The 19,526-nt window shown below is 45.1% G+C and overlaps 1 protein-coding gene across 1 annotated transcript in view; it reads right to left on the bottom strand.

Annotated features, from left to right (window-relative positions):
* LOC144174452 (anoctamin-7-like) overlaps positions 1–19,526 on the bottom strand; it is a 272,760-nt gene that overhangs the window by 39,827 nt on the left and 213,407 nt on the right. Inside the window, exons 7-12 of the mRNA XM_077703171.1 lie at positions 16,215–16,271; positions 15,537–15,631; positions 3,419–3,630; positions 1,860–2,012; positions 1,125–1,161; positions 656–765 (exon numbers count right to left, since the gene is read on the bottom strand). Coding sequence (XP_077559297.1) covers positions 656–765; positions 1,125–1,161; positions 1,860–2,012; positions 3,419–3,630; positions 15,537–15,631; positions 16,215–16,271 — 664 coding nt within the window. The remainder of the gene's footprint in view (positions 1–655; positions 766–1,124; positions 1,162–1,859; positions 2,013–3,418; positions 3,631–15,536; positions 15,632–16,214; positions 16,272–19,526) is intronic.

Raw genomic sequence — 19,526 nt, 5'->3', positions numbered from 1 at the left:
GAAAGAAAGCGATAGCGCATCAGACGGGACGGGAATAGAAGTAGACAAACGCCTGCACAAGTGTCTGTCTACTTTTCTTTCGGTCATGTCTGGTGCGCTGTCACTTTCTTTCAAAGCACAAATAATGAATACATTTCGCAGCAAAAACGTAAACCAACATCACATGACCTCCGCCACTCCAAGATGTTTCTGCATAGGTGCTCGAACTTTGTGTGAAATCATAGTAAGGCACATACCCCAGTAAAGTTTTCAGAATATTCTCAATTGTGATCAAGTATAAGGTCTGTTTACTCGCGATGTTAATCGCCTCGTAATGCCGGATACGGGTCACCACCGATTGCTCAAGTTCGGTCAAATTTAATGTGCACTGGCTCCCCTCGAAAGCAGCGTATTGAGAGGGTGTTGGCTAGCTATTTCATTTCTATTTTACCGCATAGTTGCATACGCTGTTACGACATTTCTACGGCCATCAAACTGTGAGTGCTTAGGTATGCTTAGCATACACTGCGCTAGAATTGTTTCGGTATCATACGCCCTATGACGCTTTAAAATGGGATTGTCTCTTCAACGTACAGGCGGTTACGTGGGTTGTGAACTCGTTATCTCGTACAAATGTGCGTTGTGCATACGGAGGTGCCGCGTCCAGGTGGCTTACCTCCTTGAAGAAGGCAGTGTAGAAAAGTGATGCGTATGTGTTGGTGAATTGGAAGGCGAAAAGCTTGATAACTAGTGCGTCATTGTACATACTTCTTGTTCTGTGATTTTCTGTAATACAGAAAGAAATCAGCGTCTCCTGCACCGGATAGAATAGATTTGGATGTTGTTACTCCAACAGTCCTGGAAATTTAATCTATAGTTGTGGTAACATAATTTTGAAGGTCTGAAGTGTTTTATGCAGATTATTTTTCTGTAGATAACAATGCACAGAAAGGATAACAAGGTTAGCATTTTATGTATAACGTTTATTTTATGTAACCGCTGTTTTCTTTGCTGCTGTTCTCGGTAGAGCGATATTGTTTCGAGACATGGGTTTGCTGGGTTGTCTTTATTTTATGGGGGTGTACAAACTTGCGGGATATGCCCAGTTTTATGGTTAATGTGTCTTATCAACTGGCGAAACTTACCCCACTCCGTCAGCCTAATTGCAGCATATGAATATATCTGACGCGGAAAAAATGAAAGAGAAAAGTATGGTCAGACAAAAGTGCGCTGTTACTGCAAAGGGAAATATGCGTGTTTACACCAAACATGACAGTTCTTCTATAACGCCCCAAGCTCTCAAGTTCAATGTTACCATGAAACTTTAGCACCGTACTCTCTTTATTGTTTTACAGTGGTTCAAGGAAATACACGCTTTTATTCTGCTTATTTTTCTAGAAATTGAACTCCGAACGGTAATTTCAACAACACCACAAACAAACATATTATCCGAACGTAACGTTCCTCACGAGTGCCATTTTATGTCGGTGAAATAAGTAAGCTTGATTCGAAAAACTGTGCCGGTTAGTAGCAAATTACCTTCCTTACAGTCATCCAAAAGTACCCGCACTTTTAAGGAATGCCATTCGTTTACCTTGAATTTCTGCTTGAGCAAGCACAGTGAAAATTCAAAAAGCCGCAATAAATTGTTCATTAAAGAGCATCAGAGATATGGAAACTGTCATTTATATCTGAAACCTTCGGATAGACACAGCGATGTTTACTAAACAAGGTGACTTCAAAGTATTAAAATATTTAGGTCTAATGAACGTTTCACGTCATATGTGCTTTCATGATGAGCATTAAAGGAGGCATCTGCTGCTTAAATCTGCACCGCTACCATTACGTAAATAATGTGCGTAGGTGAAAAGGCATCGCACCTTTCCGAGGACCATGATGGATATCGTGTTGAGCGTTGGCGCCACTATAGAGCCGTGCATGACTTCGCAGGTCGTTTCGGCCTTGCAGTAGGCATTGTACATGTACACTTGATAAAGAGTCACGGCGAGCACGCTGATTAGTACTACGATAGACTGAAAGAGAAAAGAGAAGAATTGGAAGATAATTCCACAACGAGCAGCAGTTAGTTTAGGTTTATCAGTGAACGAGTTACTGGAATAGGACTATGTTGTGATCCTGCAACTAGCAGTGCTTGTGTGGTGCAACTTTCAATGTCAAACTATCCTAAGGGCGTGCGCCGAGGTATAAATAACGGATGACGTGGCTTTAAAAAAAACAAAAGAGAAAATAACGCACGGACAATTAGTGCGCGGCACACAAAGCTGGAAAAAGACTGCATGAAGAACGGCATGGGGATACAGTGGGAAAGGCTGGAAACAAGCCGAAGACGACCGGGGAAGTAACATAACCACGAACAAGATCATGGAAAGCAAATGTTGCCAGTTTGAATCACCACGCGTTTTTATTTTTAGTTCTCACAATCCCGTCTACCTCACATAGACATGAGATGTGCGGGCACATGTCGAGAAGGTGTGCTGGGGACTAAGGATAAATTATCATTATATTTACTATGTGCTTTGATAGCAGCAGCGCGTACAGGCTCTATAAAAGAGGCTGGGATGGGGGCAAATAAAGGACGCCATTTAGAGTGTTTGGATAAAATACCACCAGTGGAAGATAATTATAGTTGTTGAAAACTTGCTTCCATGTGGCAAAATATTGCATAGCAGTGGGTACGTCTCCGCATGCATTAGAAAGAATGGCGGTCAGTGCCCTTCTACCATTTACTGATGTCGGTTTTCGCTCTACTTGATAAAGTGTGTATTAACATTGTAAAAATGACTTTGGTTGCTTCATACTTCATTACTAAACAATAGCTCGTTAGAAATTTTTAAGGCTTGATTCTTCGAAAAAGAAATTTTTAAGGCTTAATTCTTCGAAAAAGAAGTGGCTTGTTCCTGCGATGTGTTAAAAGCATGACGACGCAGATCTTTAAAAGGAATATATCGGTCGTGCCTTTCGGTTTTGCAACCTTTACGAGATATTTTCGCCACGTGAAAACATCAACAACTCAAAGAATAAGGCGCAACTGCCACTGTTTCCGAAAATAGAAGTTCGGAGCAATTAACCTTTGGCCAAAAGAATGACAAGATGTGCTTTCCGAATTAAAGTGATGCGGGTGTCTTAGGCGGTGACTCGAACTCTTAAAGTGTTTAGTATCAAAATTTTCTACACGTTTTTTTAGAATGGTACATCGTCCACTATCATGCTTGCACTCCTCGTCTATGGCGTCGTGGTTTACTAGATATACGCGCATTCTGCACTCCGAAGCGTGGCTCTGGCTTTTCGGTATAAAAACCCGCGAAGGAAGCGTCATGGGGACAAATTACAAACGTCAGAGAAAGACGTGCATTATGTCGCCAGAGAACAAACACACTGCACTGCCAGACCTCCCGAGGATCAAGGTCAGTGAACATACCATCATGACGAAGAATCCCACTGAACAGCAGTACTTGGCAATGCGGTGCGACATTGGGTAGTGCCAGCTTAATTCACCGGTGATGGGGTCCCTGACGGCCACAGTGCCGTAGAACTGCGGCATCTCTGGCTCCTCCGCCGAGAAGTGGTCCACGTTCCACCGATGAGCTAGTGACGCCTGCCGCCGCTTCCAAATCTCCAGGAACACGGTGCCTGCTCCCGTTGCGAGTGCGCAGCGTTTTCAAAACGACAAAAAAGAAGTATTGTCAAGTGACAAACTATTATAAAAGCGCATGGAGTGATTCGGCTAACCTAATCCTAACAAAGTTCTTTCAATTCAACGATTGCGTGTGAAATGTAAGCTTTTCCCACCAGAAGGCTCACAAAGCATTTCAGAAGTCATCAATCCGCTTTTACCTCTACGTCATTGCAACATTTTTGCATAGCAGTATGAAGTCTGTGAAGACCAGGATGTGTCACCGTGTGCTGAGCAGGCGTTATTTACAGCAGCAAAAACAGCTAAATTGCAGATTGCAACACTTGGGAAAGAGGTCAAAATGATTTGCTTGGGCCTCCCTACATGTAGGGGTGATAGGACGCAATGTAGGATACATGTGCTAATTATCGAAATGACTGTTACAGTAGCTCCTTTGCGTTAGAGGTACGATTACTGCGGCAACTGCGCCACTGTTCCACATTCGCAGCGTTTTACCCCTCGTCGCTCGAAATACTAAAAAAAAGGGTTTCAAATCGCAACCGTACGGTTCCAAGCGTCAAAAAACTACTATAGCATTACAATTGTGCTGAATAAGCATCTTTCGTTATTTACCAGTTAAAAAGGCAAGACAACAAGAAAAAAAAAGGAAGACCTTACATCCGGTAGTTGACACGTTCTGAACATAAAATTGCCTTCGAGTCTTCGATGCTAAGCTTGACCATTTAGTGCCTATAATAATGTAGGAAGCGGCCGAAAAAAAGTGGGGCACACGGTTTGGGATTGCTTCCGCTTGCACATACATATCTGAAGTTAAAATTGGAAGCATAAAAACACTCCGAAGCTATTTTTAGCAATGCCATGAACTCACGATATCCGCAACTTGGGGATCCGCAGTCCGTCAACACGAGCGTTGCCGTAGATAAACATTTCCGAACCAAGCCAAATTTATTTCTTGAAAGTCAAGTGACGTTACAAGGTCAGAGTACGCCTTTGGAAACTCCCCACGGGCTTGTTCTGATCATCCTATTACCAATGAACGTATTGCCTTTTTTTTTTGTAAAAAAGTTTGCGTGGAACATGAAATCAAAAGCATAGCATTATGAAAAATTCCAGACAGCACGATGAGATAGAAATTTGTTCGCTTCCCCCTGTCTCACTAACGAACACACCTAGACCTATCTTGCTGTTGAAAGCGACGACTAATTTTGCGACAGAACCGCACTCGAACCGTGCGATTTTTAAATGTCACAAAATCGTCTAAAGCACAAGGAAAGTTGACTCAAATGCGAATGTAACACATTTGCGCCAAAACCACGAAATCAGCAAGAAAAAGTGAGCAGTGGCATTTCCGGTATGACTATGACAGCTCAGAAAATCCTTACTACCTCAGCTGCTAAAGAGAATTTTCCAGAGCACGCAATAACGTAAACGATCCCCAGGTCACCAAAACTAATCCGTCGTCCTCCACCGCGGCGCGTCTTATAGGCCATGTGTAGCTTCGCCGTGTGAAACGCCAACGTTAGAGTTCTTTTTTATGAACGAACGCTTGCTGACGCACGAGTCGGCTGACATTATAATGTTAACAGCTTGTATTACGAGCTGCGTGCTGGGTTTAGTATATTGCAGTGTTTAAAAACTCGTTATTCCGCGCATCTCTTGCCAGGTGAAATGCCTGGTGATCCCGCAGCGCCGATACATGCTGTATTCACGTTCATTCAGCCTGAAACAAAGAGCAACGCAACATACATGAGAACAAAAGAAGAAGAAAGCGCTGTTCCTTTGTTCCTCCTCCTTTTGCCCTTGCTTATCCTGAAGTGTTTTTACATCTAAAATATAAACAAACAAGCCCAACTTCCCATCCTTCATTCAACGTGCCTCTTAAAACCCGCGGCTAGATTAAAGATATGGAGCCTGCCAAAAAAACAGAGATATCTTGCACGCCAATCTTTCGCATGCTATAAATCCTAAACACATTTTTGCGCTCCTTGGTGCAATTCTTATCTACAACATTTCAATGAGAAGAGATCTCCCACAAGCATAAACAGGAATTTATGGGACGCGGAGGTACACCTGTACGACATGTCTGGTTCTAAATATCTTCAAAATTGTCCAAAACTTCCTGAAATTTGTTGGGTACAAGCGCCAGGAAATTTGTATTCGGACGTAATCGCAAATGGTGACTGCCATCGAAAGTGGGATTATGCGTCTTGAGGCAAGCGTAGGAGAGGAAGTCAGACTGAAGGTGATTGGCGTTCTCGGGAGCATTCCCCGACAGCGCCAACAGAACTTAAACCCAGATGAAGCCGCAGCCATCCGTGGCCTACGAGATGATGATAACCTAGTCGTCCTTCCTACTGACAAGGGAAATTGTACTGTCCTGCTTGACCGCAAAGCCTACGAAAGCAAAGTTCAAGACCTCTTCGATTGCTCAACGTACGAAAAACTGAAAAAAGGACCCAACCCCACATGTTCAAAGGGAGCTTAACTAACTCCTGGCCAACATTTTCAAAAAGTACCCCGATTTCCGAAGCCTATATCTGCGACTGATCTGCCGGAATGGCTCAGCGCCTGGTTTTTATGGGCTACCAAAAATTCATAAACCCTATGTACCCCTCCGGCCTATTGTGGACTTCACAACTTCACCACTTCGAGCCCTGTCCAAGTTCCTTCATCAGGTTCTCTCCCCTCTCGTCGCCAAAACGTCCACCCACGTCAAGAACACCAGCCACTCCGTCGAACTTGTCTCCGAAGTGCCGATGGACCGTGGGGACCGACTCTCTCTTTTGACGTCGTGTCGCTTTTCACCAGCGTCCCTGTTTCCCTGGCCGTCGCAACCGCCACAAGTGCTCTCGAGAACGACGACAGCCTGAGCTCCAGGACCGGCCTCAGCATCGGCGAGATAACGCAACTTCTGCAGTTCTGCCTGCAAAGCACATATTTCTGCTACAGCAGAAATATTTCAGGCAAGTAAGTGGAACTGCGATGGGGGCAGCTATTTCCATGACCACAGCCAACCTTGTAATGAAAAGAATTGAAAGGACCGATCTGGAAAATTTCCCCGAAAAGCCCAAGGTGTTTCTCCGGTACGTGGACGACTGCTTTTGTGTCATCAAGGAAACAACAGCAGAAAACTTCCTGTCGCAGCTAAATTCGATTGAACCAGCCATCCAATTCACCATGGAAAAAGAAACGAACAACACCTTACCATTCCTCGACGTTTTGATAAAAAGACAGCCAGACAGACTAAATTTCCCAGTATACAGGAAACCCACCCATACCGGCCGCTACCTGCAATTCGACTCCTGCCACCCAAATTCCCACAAATAATCTGTGGTCTCAGCTCTCTTACTTAGAGCCAGAACTATATGCTCAACAGAAGAGGACCGGAAGAAAGAAGAAAAAGCCGTAATCGCTCACTTGAAGAAAAATGAATACACGAGCAACTTCATACGACGCGTCAAACGCCGTTCCCTCAGCCGGGCTGCAACCAAGAAAATTCCTCTGTACTGACGCCGCCGGTCAACAACTCCTCTCCTGTCTCCGCCGTCTGCCTCCCCACCCCCTCCGCACGCCGACCCACCCGTATTTTCGTCCCCTATGTTAAAGGAACGAGTGAAACATTATCCCGCATTCTTCGCAAGGAAGTCATTGTCATCTCCCACAAGCCAGTGTCATCTCTTGGACGGCTTATACCTCGACCTAAAGAGCGGCCGCCAAAAGAAAAATCCCAAGGGGTCGTCTACAAAATTGTTTGCGCACAATGCCCCGCTAGTTATGTTGAAGAGACCTTGAACTTCCCAGAACGCCTCCGCCAACACAAAAACGACGTTCGCAAGTCCGACACTCAGCGCAGTGTGCATTGGCCGAGCACTGTGAAAAAGCTGACCACAGGATTAACTTTGACGGCGCGCAGGTGATTGGCACCGAAACCAATTACTCACAAAGATTACTCCTTGAGTTCTGGCACATATAATGGAACCGGCAAGGCTTGAATAGATCCCTCGGAGCCCTTCCCGCCATCTACGCCCACGGCCTCCGACGCGCAAGGGAAAGAATACAGTAAGAAAAAGAAAAAGAGGACACCTATATAATAGCTGCTTCTTGTCGTACACAGTCACCCCTGATGAAGGAGCCGAGTTGGCTCCGAAACCTTGGACCGCTTTGAATAAACGCCCTTGGTTGGTGTATTTGCCTTTTAAATATGGGATTGTCTGCAAGTAAATGTGCTGGGTGAATTGGGATGTGGTGCGTGTAGAGTTCTGGAAAGTGTTTGCGTCTGTCAGCGCCGGGTTCTTTGCATTCGACAAGGATGTGAATAATGGTAAGTGCTTGTCCGCATCAGAAACATTGTGGTCTTTGTGTGCCATTTAAAAGGGAAGAATGTGTGCCGTGTGTGTGTCCTATACGTAATCTGCAAAGTGTAACTTCAATGATTCTGTTCCGTTTGTCTGTTATGTATTTGCCTATTTTTGGCTTAATTATATTAAGTTTGTTTTCTGTCTGTGTGTCCTATTCTTCTTGCCATTGCTTGCGGAGTATGCGTCTGATGAGAGCCTTTAGATCAGTGTAAGTTAATGATGTCACGTCAATCTCATCACGGTGGGTGGCGGCAGCTGCTTGTCTGTCAGCAGACTCATTGCCAACTATTCGGGAATGGCCGGGGACCCGGCAGATTGCAATTTAAAGCCCGATGGAGTATGCACACATAATAGCTTTTAGAAGCTCGTTGAAATATGTGTTTTTGTTGGATTTACCAGACGATAAAGCCGTTACAACATTAAGTGAGTCTGTGTATATAACTGACACAGGTATTATGCTTTGTATTATGTGTTCAACACCTATAGTAATACTGTATGCTCCTTCAGTGAATATGCTTTCGTTTAGGTTCATTGCTTTGAGCAGGAGAAGTTTGGTCGAAGTTCCGAACATGCTACTGGAGAGCGTGTTTTGGATGCATCAGTGTAGAATTCTGTGGATTCATATTTGTGTTGCTGACTTAGGAAGTGTTGTTGTATAAGGGCCTGAGGGGCTACGTTCTTATCAATTTTAACAAAAGACAAGTTGCATGACACTGGTAGATGTTTCCAAGGTGCAATAAACTCTGTAAGAACAGTTTTCTGAGTGTCCGTGAAAAATATTCCCAACTCAAAGGCCTCAGATCTGGCTGTAAAAGAAAAAATCCTCCGTCGCATGCCCCCGGCCGAGGGACACGAGTAAATGAAGAGCATTGGCCGCGGCTTCTCGTTCACGAAGGTAGGTCGGCGTCGGCGGCACGCTTACGACGCTTCCGTTCGGCGTCGGCAGCACGCGGCCTCGCCGCCTTGTCTTCTGCCGACGTCGACGAAGACGATGGTACGATGTCTTGTACTGGTTCCGCGACGCTGATGTTGGATTGCGTCGCGGTACTAGTTGATCGTCTTGCTTCCATCGCTTATCAACTGCGACCGTCGACGAACGCAAGAGAAGAGAGTGCAGGAGTTGACTGGAGTGGAGCCCGCGCCAACCCGCTTTATAGGGGTGGTTGTATTGCGGTAAAGTTTAGTGTTAGGGGGGTTGATGCTATCACGTGTACACCACGCAGCTATCACGCCGCTAGCACGCCGCTGAGTCACCAACGCACGCCACTGACGACGTAGTTTGAATGAGTCAAGGATATAAGGCGCATTCGTACCTTTTGATTCTGTTTCGGCTTTGTGGCGCAGTGGGTAGAGCACCATGTACCTTGCGTTCCGCCCGCAGGGTCGTGGGATCGAAACCAGGCGCCGGTAACTGTTATTTCTTTTTCTTTTTATAGTGTAGGGGGAGGCTGGCTGCTGCGGACGCCGACGCACGGGTGACATCGTGAGTTATACAAATGCTCTGCATTTCAAAGGTTCGGGCAGTGAGGGGCATTTTAAAAATAGATTTGCGGTATTGTGATCACTTGGTAGTGTATTATAGGTATGCGGAGGTAGCGAGGCCACTTTAACGGCATACAGGAGTGCACTGAATTTACGCTGGTGTTCTAGGGACCACATGTCAGACTCCATATAAAGACTTAAAACAGGACTCGCACGGAAAGCACCTGTAGCTAGCCGTATTCCTAGGTGGTGAACAGCATTGAGCATCTTGAGGGCTGTTTTTGAGGCCGACTGATACACAAAGCTTCCATAGTCAATTTTGGAGGTAATTAGGCTACGGAATATGCTCAGTAAGCATGTCCTGTCAGTGCGATAGGACTGGTTTGATAAAACTTTAAGTATGTTTAATGATTGCATGCGCTTCATTTTGAGTTGCTGAATATGTGGAATGAAAGTGAGCTTTTTGTCGAGCAAAATACCCAAAAACTTCTATCTATTCTTCACTGGGATTTGGTTTCCATTGAGCGTAATGCACGGCTCCACTATGATGCCTTGCTGCCTAGAAAACAAAACACAGGAGCTTTTGTCGGCGTTGAACCGAAAGCCATTTTCGGTTGCCCATTTTGACAGCCTGTTAACTCCTAATTTTACCTGTATTTCGCAAGATGCTACATTACATGATTTGAAACTTATCTGGATGTCATCCACATAAACAGAATAGAATAAAGAGCGTGGTAAGACATTTTTCAGGGAATTCATTTTGACAATAAAAATCGTACAACTCAAGACACCCCCCTGAGGAACGCCATTTTCTTGGGTAAAGGTTTGCGACAGCGAAGAACCTACTCGAACTCTGAAAGTACGGTAGGTTAAGTAACTTGTAATAAAATTTAACATGTTTCCGCAGATTCCAAGCGCGTCTAAGTCCAGTAAAATTCCCTGGCGCCACGTGGTATCATACGCGTTGTCTAAGTCAAAGAATACCGACATGCAAGATTGTTTGTGAACAAAAGCGTCTCGTACGTAAGATTCAAAGGTAACAAGATTCTCGTTTGTAGAACGATGTACTCGAAAACCTGATTGGTGATTATCCAGCACACCATAAAACTCTAAGAAATACAGTAAACGCCGGTTGATCATCTTTTCTAACAATTTATACAAGCAGCTTGTAAGGGCTATTGGCCTGTAGCTGTTAGGTAGACCTGGGTCCCTCCCTTGCTTTAGCACAGGAATGACAATTGCCTCCATACATGACTTTGGCAGTCGTCCTGTTTGCCATATCAAGTTAAAAAGGTAAAGATTTGCTTCAAGCGTGTCTTGGTGTAAATGTTTTATCCTCTCCTATGTTATGTTGTCTGACCCTGGAGCTGTTTTCCTATATGATGAAAGAGCAATGGAAAGTTCCTTTTTTGTGAATGGAGAATTATAACCGTCGCGTGATGTTTTCTTGTTGTGAAGTGGTTTACGTTCTGCAATCTTTTTATGACGAAGGGATTCTGTTGAATAGTGGGTAGAGCTGGAGATATGTTAAAAATGCTTGCCGACGGTGTTGGCCTGATCCTCTAGTGTGTCACCTCTTGTGCTAATAAGTGGGAGAGTGTTCGTGTTCTGACCCTGAAGTGCTCTTATTCGTTTCCATACCTTGTGTGTATCAGAAAATGAATTTATAGAGGTCAAAAATGTCCTCCATCCTCTCTGTTTTCGCAGCACGTCGAATTCGTCTCCCTTTGGCTTTTGCTCGTTTAAATGCAATGAGGTTTTCAACTGTTGGATATCTTCTGAAGGTTCCCCAAGCTTTATTTTGTTCTTTGCGAGCAGTCCTACACTCCTCGTTACACCATGGTCTTGGCCTTCCTTTTGTGTTTATTGAAGCTCGAGGAATGGAGGAATGTGCGGCATTCATAATATGCGCAGAAATAATGTCTGCGGCTTGGTCAATGTCTAGATGCTGTATGGATGTGTAAGAAAGCTCAGATAATTCTTTGAACTTCTTCCAGTTTCTCCCTCTTCTTTAACCCTTGTTGGAATGGTTGAAATTGCAGGGTTGTGAGCTAATTTAAGTATGACAGGAAAGTGATCTCTGCCATATGGATTTGGAGCGACGTTCCATTGAACTAGAGGAAATATAGCGGCAGACCCCAGCGCTAGGTCAATAGAAGAAATGTATTGTGTGTTGCGCTAAAAAAAGTTGCTTGTTTCTTATTGAACAGACAAGTGCCAGAGGACAACAAGAATTTTTCTAGGAGTCGCCCCCGAGGGTCATCCCGTGCTGAACCCCAGAGCGGGTGGTGAGCATTCACATCCCCTACTAATGAGAATGGTGCTGGAAGTTGATCTATTTAACCTTCAAACTCTGTTGTTGTTAGGTGATAGTCGGACGCAATGTATGTTGAGCATATAGTTGTTAGCTTACCAAAAATAATGGCCCTCATCGCTACAGCTTCTATATTAGTTTGTAGGTTTAGTTTTTGGCAGGCCACCGACTTTTTAACAATAAAGCTACACCACAACTAAAGCTACACCACAGTGCAGCCGGCTCTGTCTTTTCGAAAGAGTGCATTGCCTAAGAAAGTTACATTATTGACTATTCAAATGTGTTTCTTGAAGACATAATATGCTTGGCTGGTACTCTGTAAGAATTTCATTATGTCGTCAAGATTTTTGATTAGGCCATTATAATTCCAGTGAATTAGGTTTTCTTTCATATTTTATTTACTAGAAGAGGAAGTTTAGTGTGTTGTGTTTCTGGTGTATCATTTGTTTTTGGGTGGTTGAACTCTTGGAGGTGGCTTTTTCTGGCGCTCAAGAGAATGGCGCTTTTCTTTGTACGTTTGTGAATCCGGTGAGGCCTGCGTCACAACCATCTCTTCATCTGATGGCAAAGGAGTGCTGACGGGTCAGGCTTCTTCACTCGCGCACCCCTAGTAGTGCTGGATGTGCGTGCCACAGAAGGCTGCAGCAGCGCACCGTTCGCAGATGAAGAGCCAGCGATTCCAACATCCTTGCCCGTCAGGCTTTCAGGGGCCAGTAAAACAGGACTGGGGTGTGCAGACTCTATCACTGCAGTGGTGGTGGACGCCACTACCTCCGGTGGTTCCCCAACCGGCGGAGCAGTGTGCTGGGCTGCTTGGGGCAACCCAGAGGGGGGCGGGGGTAGGACCATGTCTGCACTGCAGTACTGGGTCGCTGCCGAGACAAGACGCCGGTCCGCCCCCGGCGAGCTGCGTCGGCATATGCTCTAGACGAGAACATAGGGTGCTTTTTGCGCGATTCGGCAAAAGTGATGTTTTCGGTGACTTTCAAGTGTATGATTTGCTTTTCGTTTTTGAAGACGTCACAAGACCGGGAATAGGCTGCGTGGGGATTTTCGCAGTTTGGGCGTTTGAATGTGTTGCTGGGGCAATTTTCGGTTGGATGGTCATGCTGAGAACATTTTCCGCATGTCAGCCTACCTCTGCACGTGGTGGTACCATGCCCATAACGCTGACACTTGAAGCATCTACGAGTGTTTGGGATGTAAGGGCGAACCTGGCAGCGAATGAAAGCAGCATTGATGGTCTCAGGAAGGGAGCTTCTGTCAAAGGTTAGTACAACATTTGTAGTCTTGATTTCTTTGCCGTCGCGTCTCATAGTCATTCGTTCTACAGCTGTTACACCTTGATCACGCAGGCCTTCAAGAAGATCTTGCTTTGTTTCATTCAAAAGTTCTCTTTCAGAGATTACCCCCTGCGAGGAGTTCAGGCTGCGTTGCGCTGAGACAGCTACTTTGAGGTCAGACATGTCAGTCTGGTTTAGAAGCTTGTCTGGTTCTTGGTGTATACTTCGACAAGTACATTACCTGATGACAGTTTCTTTGCCTTATAATTGCTACCAACAATAGATTCAAGGGATCGTGCCACTTTGAACACGGACTTGCTTGCGAGTGCAATTTCAGCTTCAAGAGAGTGAATCACGAGGAATTTGGGAAAATTTTGTGGTGCACAAAATATTTGGCTGTTGGACAGTAACTTAGTTGCTTCGGTGCGGACTCTTTTCGGAGCCCGATCAGTTTGGAAAGGGGTTTTTGAAAATACCATGCGCCTTAGTATAAGCAGGGAACAGGGGTACTTTCTCCTTTGACATTACCCTGGTAGTCAAAGAGGTCCCGAAGCTCCCTGCCTGGTAGACAGGCAGGCAGCCCATCGGCCGGAGCTTGACGAAGGCTCAGACGGCCACCGTTTGCGGTTTCTACCCTTCACCTTTCAACACCTCGCCACGGTTGGACACAGCTTATGTATGGAAGCTCGGGGTCCGCGGTGTCGCTGCTCACCGTCACCATGAATACTCAAGGTGCCCCGTGCGAGGTGGCTATACGGCTGCATCGCGCTGTAGCCGCAATGCATCCTCTGTAGCCGTACGGCTGCATTAAGGTGGATGTGAAATTTTTCTTCGCGTACATATTTATAAAATATTTGGAATACATCTTCTTATATGTGAGTGCGAATCCTCGTAATCCATGACATCGTCTTAAAGGAGCTGCTTTATATAGTTTCACTATAGCAGGCTGAGCTTCATTCACATACCTGTTTTTTTGGAGCAAGCTGGAGCAAGGAATGCAAGTTGGAGCAAGCAATGCGCTGCGTGCTGTTCCAGTAAATATACATTACCGTTTTGTGTATTAAGGCTTACATTTTGTTTCTCCAGTTAGTGGCATCAGCAGTTTACAGGAAGCGCGCCATTGCATGGAAAGTTCAAGGTATTTTACAATGGGCCTTCACAGCAGATCGTTCAGCCAGTGAAGTGCTATCAAGAACAACGCAGTTACGCTTTTCCAACAGTGAATTGTGCAAGCGAATGCGTGGAAACGGAAGCTGACCGCGTTATCATGCAGCTCTGGTTGACTCCGTCATTAGGCGAAGCTCGAAGTCGATCTCGAACACAACAGTTAGCGTAGGTGGTGCTAGTATTGCCCATTAGAAATGGCCATTAGCTAACATCAACCTCGATGAAACGTTGTTTGAACATGTGTGGTTCTTTCTCAGAAAGAATCATTTGCCTTTACACGTGTGCGCCTTTTACGTGAAGTGTTAGCGCACAGTTGACCCAGGCTACGGATGAACAACGGTTTATAGCTGGTGGCGTAAGATGGCGTAACAATTGTTCGAGTGCTGCGTAGCGAATGGCTAAAGATTGTCGCGTCTTTGCTTCACTGCTAACGACGTTTAGAGGGGCGGGAGGATCAGCGCACAGTTGCAGAAATTTTGTCTTGCGGAGCCGGGTTCCCGCTCTACCTGAGCAAGATGAAGTGTAGATATCCGATTATATGCAAGCGGTAGCAAAATATCGCAAGTGGGCTGTAAAATTGAAGAATAAGGATGCACAGACATTTGGGCGTTTGAATAGATAAGGCAGGTGCGCGGTTGCGTGCACGTAATGGCAATGTGTCGCAGCGGTCATCCGTGCTTCGCACAACAAAGCCAGCTATTGATTGTGTGGTACCAGTTATCGTGGTCTAAAACATCTGTTTACAGGCTAGTGCAGGTATACAGCACAGCAAGCTCAAATGGACCAAATTAAATTAACACTATTTTTCCCTTGAGCACTCTTGGTTCGGCCAATGTTTTGCACCGGCCGATTGATGAATGTGTTCTTCAGGACATTTCCTTCCTACATGTTCAATTCAGTAGTTTAGCCGTGTGAGATATATTCTTGCCAGTGCAAAGACAGATATTGACTGTAGGCTGCTCTCCTTACTTTGGCAATGCAAGACAAAAAGAAGGCAATGCAAGACAAAAAGATCGCGGTATACACACAACCGTGTCTGGTACATTAGCCTGGCTTGTTGCAACTTTTTGTTTCATTTTATCTTACGAATGGCTACGCTCACGACGCTATTTCGGAAAGTATCCCCCTTCCGAGATCTATACTCGCGACGCTTTTGAGCAGCGTCATTCAAAATGCAGCCGGTGCTCTCATACTGGGATTAGCTGGTCGATGCACGGACCCCTAGTTCAAATGGCATGGGAACGCAAGATTGAGGGGACCAGAAAACAAAGGAATACAAAACTAAAGTGTCCGCTCACCCCACAGGCAGACCGTGAAGGCGAAGAATGGGGTGAGGAAGGTGTCGCCTGCAGCTTTAATGACATCCACCGTGTAGATGAGGGCATTCACGTCTCTGGAACGGAAAGCACGCGCGCGGCAGCGCATCGATCGCAGGCACCTCCTAATGCTGGCAGCACGCACACTCCGTCCGGCTACGTGACACTTCCACATGAACGATCGCGCGCCACCTTTGCATGAGCTCGAAATAGCCGAGTGCATATTTCGCAGTACGGGGCGCACTTCTATCGAGTAGAAAACACTTTGGCTGAACACGATGCCCTTGACTACTCTTGGTTCGTGTGATGTTTTTGCATCGAACGATTGGTATGAATGTGTTCTTTGGGACGTTGCTTACCCGAATGTTCAATTCAGTCGTTCAGCCACATGAGAGAGATATTCTTGCCAGTTCAAAGACTGTTTTGATGCGGAAGCAGAACGCTACTTGGGCTAGGGAGGACAGAGTGCATCAATTGAGCTTTCTGGAGCTGGTTTAAGTTTGTACACTCAGATCCTAGCAGAAAAACGGTTGGTTTTTAAGTTGAAATCCCTATACCTCTATGCTTCTTTGAACCGTGTGAGGTAGAGAAAACATTGCATAAAGCTGGTTACACAGAAAACTTGCGTGAAACTAAAATAAAGTTGTCGTGGTTACTTACGAGTAGTTGGCCGCGCTGGTTTCGTTCCTGAGCAAAAGGTCCTTGTCACTGGTCACTCTAAAGAAGAGAAGTAAAGAAAACAAGGTCTGCAAATAAATGATGATTGGTGCATCGCACAACTCAACAACATGCGACACTGCTAACGGGAATTTTTACTTTCATTTCAGTTTTTCTCGCAGTGTCGCATTACTCTATCAGTCAAGTTATTTACACTGAGCAAGCAAACGTTTAGATGACGCCCTTGCTAGGAGTCATTGAGACATGCAGTAGGATTCCACTTGTATTTGGGCCAGTTGGGAATCAATAAAAATTATTATTTGGGTAGTTGGCTGGGGTGGGAGTAACTGGAGCAAGAAGGCAGAAAGGTTTAACAGAAGAAAAGCTTCCATTCAATCCAAAACGAGCGTCAGAGTGTCAAACAAACCAGGGTACGGCCGCCGTTACGCTCGAGAGATCATAAGTTAAGGGTAACATCTCACGAAGTTCAGTAGCGTAGAACGTGTTTGAGGGGTGGGATCCGCTTTGGGGATCAAACAGGCGAGGTATGTACACTGCGGTGTACCTAACAAACGAAAGAAGAAATGTGCCAAGTTTAGGTTATAGCTAATCGACCACTTTCAACTTTCCGGCCAAGCTCTATGAGTTATTCTTTTAATATTACCTCCTGCAACTAACACTCACGCCGCGAACTATTTGAACACTTCGCACTCCGAAGGACCCAATCTAGTAAATATTGATTAGGAGTCATTCATCTACACGACATTCCGGAATGGAGTATTTGTGCACTTCTCTGTGCTGTCTTTTGCTGGTGAAATACGCGTTTTTCATTGCATCTTCGCGTTGTCGTACTGGTCATAGAGTTTCTTAGTAAGTATACTAGAGAGGAAACTGCGCCTTGTAAGCCATGCCGTCGTGGGGGTTCATGGTAAGACATACTTTTTGGCTTGAGCTTGGCATGACAATTGGATTGTTAAGCGGTTTTTGGGATTTGCTTTCTTCAATATGCATTAACACGTTTACGAGCTACAAGGAAGCCGAAGTCCTCCCTCTGCTGTGGTGTTCGGTGAAATAGCAGGCAGTGCGTGATCGCACTTGACGTTGCTCATGGCGCAGTCGAAGGACGCATGACTGAGCGGGTAATATGCCGCCGCGAAATTTGTCGCCGACGAAAAGAAGAAACAAAACGTACTTCGACGAAGACAAGATACGATCACGGGGATAAAACAGATACGGGCGCTTGTATGCGTCCTGTCTTGTCATCGTGCACGACTGTTTAACGCCACGTTTTATTTTTTCTTGTTAAATCAGTTGGCGGTCGGTGAACCGGTTCACCAGGGTTCACCACGAAGGCAACGTTTTAAAAGGTACGCTCAAAAAACTTTCCAAACTCTTCAAGCAACTTATTTAACGGTAAAATTCATAAAATCAGAGTCCCTAACGAGTCCCCCCCCCCCCCCCCCCCCAAATATTAACCTTGTTCGTGACTACAACCTTGGCCTGCGGAATAGCAGGCACAACCGTTCCGGCAAAATAAGCTTTACTTCCTTTTTGCTTAGTTTTAAAACAGCCTGTTTTTATTTTCCTCTTACAATTGCACACTCTTCTTCGCGTTTTTGTGGCACTTTGTTTAAATTTGTGGTCACTAAAACGTTTCAATCCAAGCCAATGATGAAACTAAGGCGAGCGCGATGTATATGGCGGTACATGACATCGAGTTTCTGTACGAAACTCTATGGTCCATGACGACACAGACGGCCTTGATGGGAGCCGCATAGACGCTAGCGCCAGATTCATCTCTAGTGTATATTGTAAGAAACTCTATGGTACTGGTCCCACTACTGGCTTTCGAGCGTGCTGACCGTGGATATGACGCCGTGATCCTCTAACAACACACGTCGTGCACATAAGGCTACCGCATTGTGGCAAAGCCAACATTACTGCGCGCCTTCGGCAAAACCAACTTTGTTTCAAAAGCCAGCTGTCAGTATGAGATATGAAATGAGCGACAAAAAAGTGTAAATTGCTGTATGTCATCCTATTTACAGTACGTCCGCTTAAAAATAAAACGTGTGTTATGATGTGAGTAAGCCGTGATGCTATCAGTAAAAGAGTGGTATGCACGCGGGTGGGGATACCTAAGAAGTACAATACTATGCTGCAGGGCAGTGCGGATTTGGCTGACAAACACAGAGCTTGCGCATGGTTTTTTAACCAGCGGCGCATGATCTCAGCTTCACACGAAACTACGCGTCAAGGGCTCTACTACGGCGTGACCACGATGATAAAACAATGCTGTCGAGCCCCACACAATCCAGCGCTTATGGAGCCATAAAGACGTAGTACAGCTTTGTTCAATTTGAAAGAACTACCCTATGGTAATTAACCTTGCTCTATTCCAGCCATAAAAGGCTGGTTTAACAGAACAAATGCAATAAATGGGAACAAACTTTCAGTCATCGACTACAGTGGCGTAATATTGGCAGCAGTGACGTAATATGGGCCAGCAGTGGCGTAATATGGGTCAATATGTAATATGGGCCATCACTAAAAACAAAGTCATCAATGTGTTATCTGTACGTTAACATTCTTCTTTCCTGGCGGTGGCTTGGGTTGGCGGCCGCCAATCGCGCAAACAAGATTCTGTGTCGTCATGGTGAAATCGTTGGAAAGTGGCCGGTGAGTCGCCATTGCTTCATTGTTTTCGTTAATATCTCGAATAATTGTTTGGAGCTAGCGAAAAAAAAATTATCTTTGATATCGAGACAAAAGTCTTTTTGCTAAACCAAACTGGCATTTTGTATTCATAGCCTCTGTAATCAATGTTTGGTCCCAATTCGAGACATGCGGCACTTTTGGCCTCACAAACAACACTAAACATGAGTGCTTCCCCCGGAGGAGCGCTTTTTAAACAATTGGTGTTGTGAGAGCTTTAAGTCGCATTATTTTTATTGGTTAGCACGCGCAAGGCACGGGCAAGGCATTTGTTTCTAGCACGCTACAAGCTAATTACGGTAATTCTATTGACAAAGTGCTGACAGCAACTTTTCCTTAACACGAACGCATCTATAACGCAATAAAAGCGTGCGTTGACACGCACCTAAAACTTAAACCGAACCAGTTGCTAGGGGGTGATATATTTACACACAATTGTTTTCCCATAAAGCACCAAATGTGGTGAAGATAAACAAGAATTGTGAAATAAAATCTTGTCAACAATTTGCATGTTAAGAAAAGCACAAATTTGGGGAATATAAACAAGAAATATGAAACAAAATCTTGTTGTCAACACTTTAGGTGTTAAGAAAAGCACAT

The sequence above is a fragment of the Haemaphysalis longicornis genome, unplaced genomic scaffold (genome assembly GCF_048455015.1).
Source record: "Haemaphysalis longicornis isolate Haplotype H1 unplaced genomic scaffold, Haemaphysalis longicornis Haplotype H1 scaffold_3, whole genome shotgun sequence".
NCBI classification, from domain to species: Eukaryota; Metazoa; Arthropoda; class Arachnida; order Ixodida; family Ixodidae; genus Haemaphysalis; species Haemaphysalis longicornis.
The sequence above is the reverse complement of the archived record's forward strand: the minus strand, read 5'-3'. Positions and strand labels throughout refer to the sequence as shown.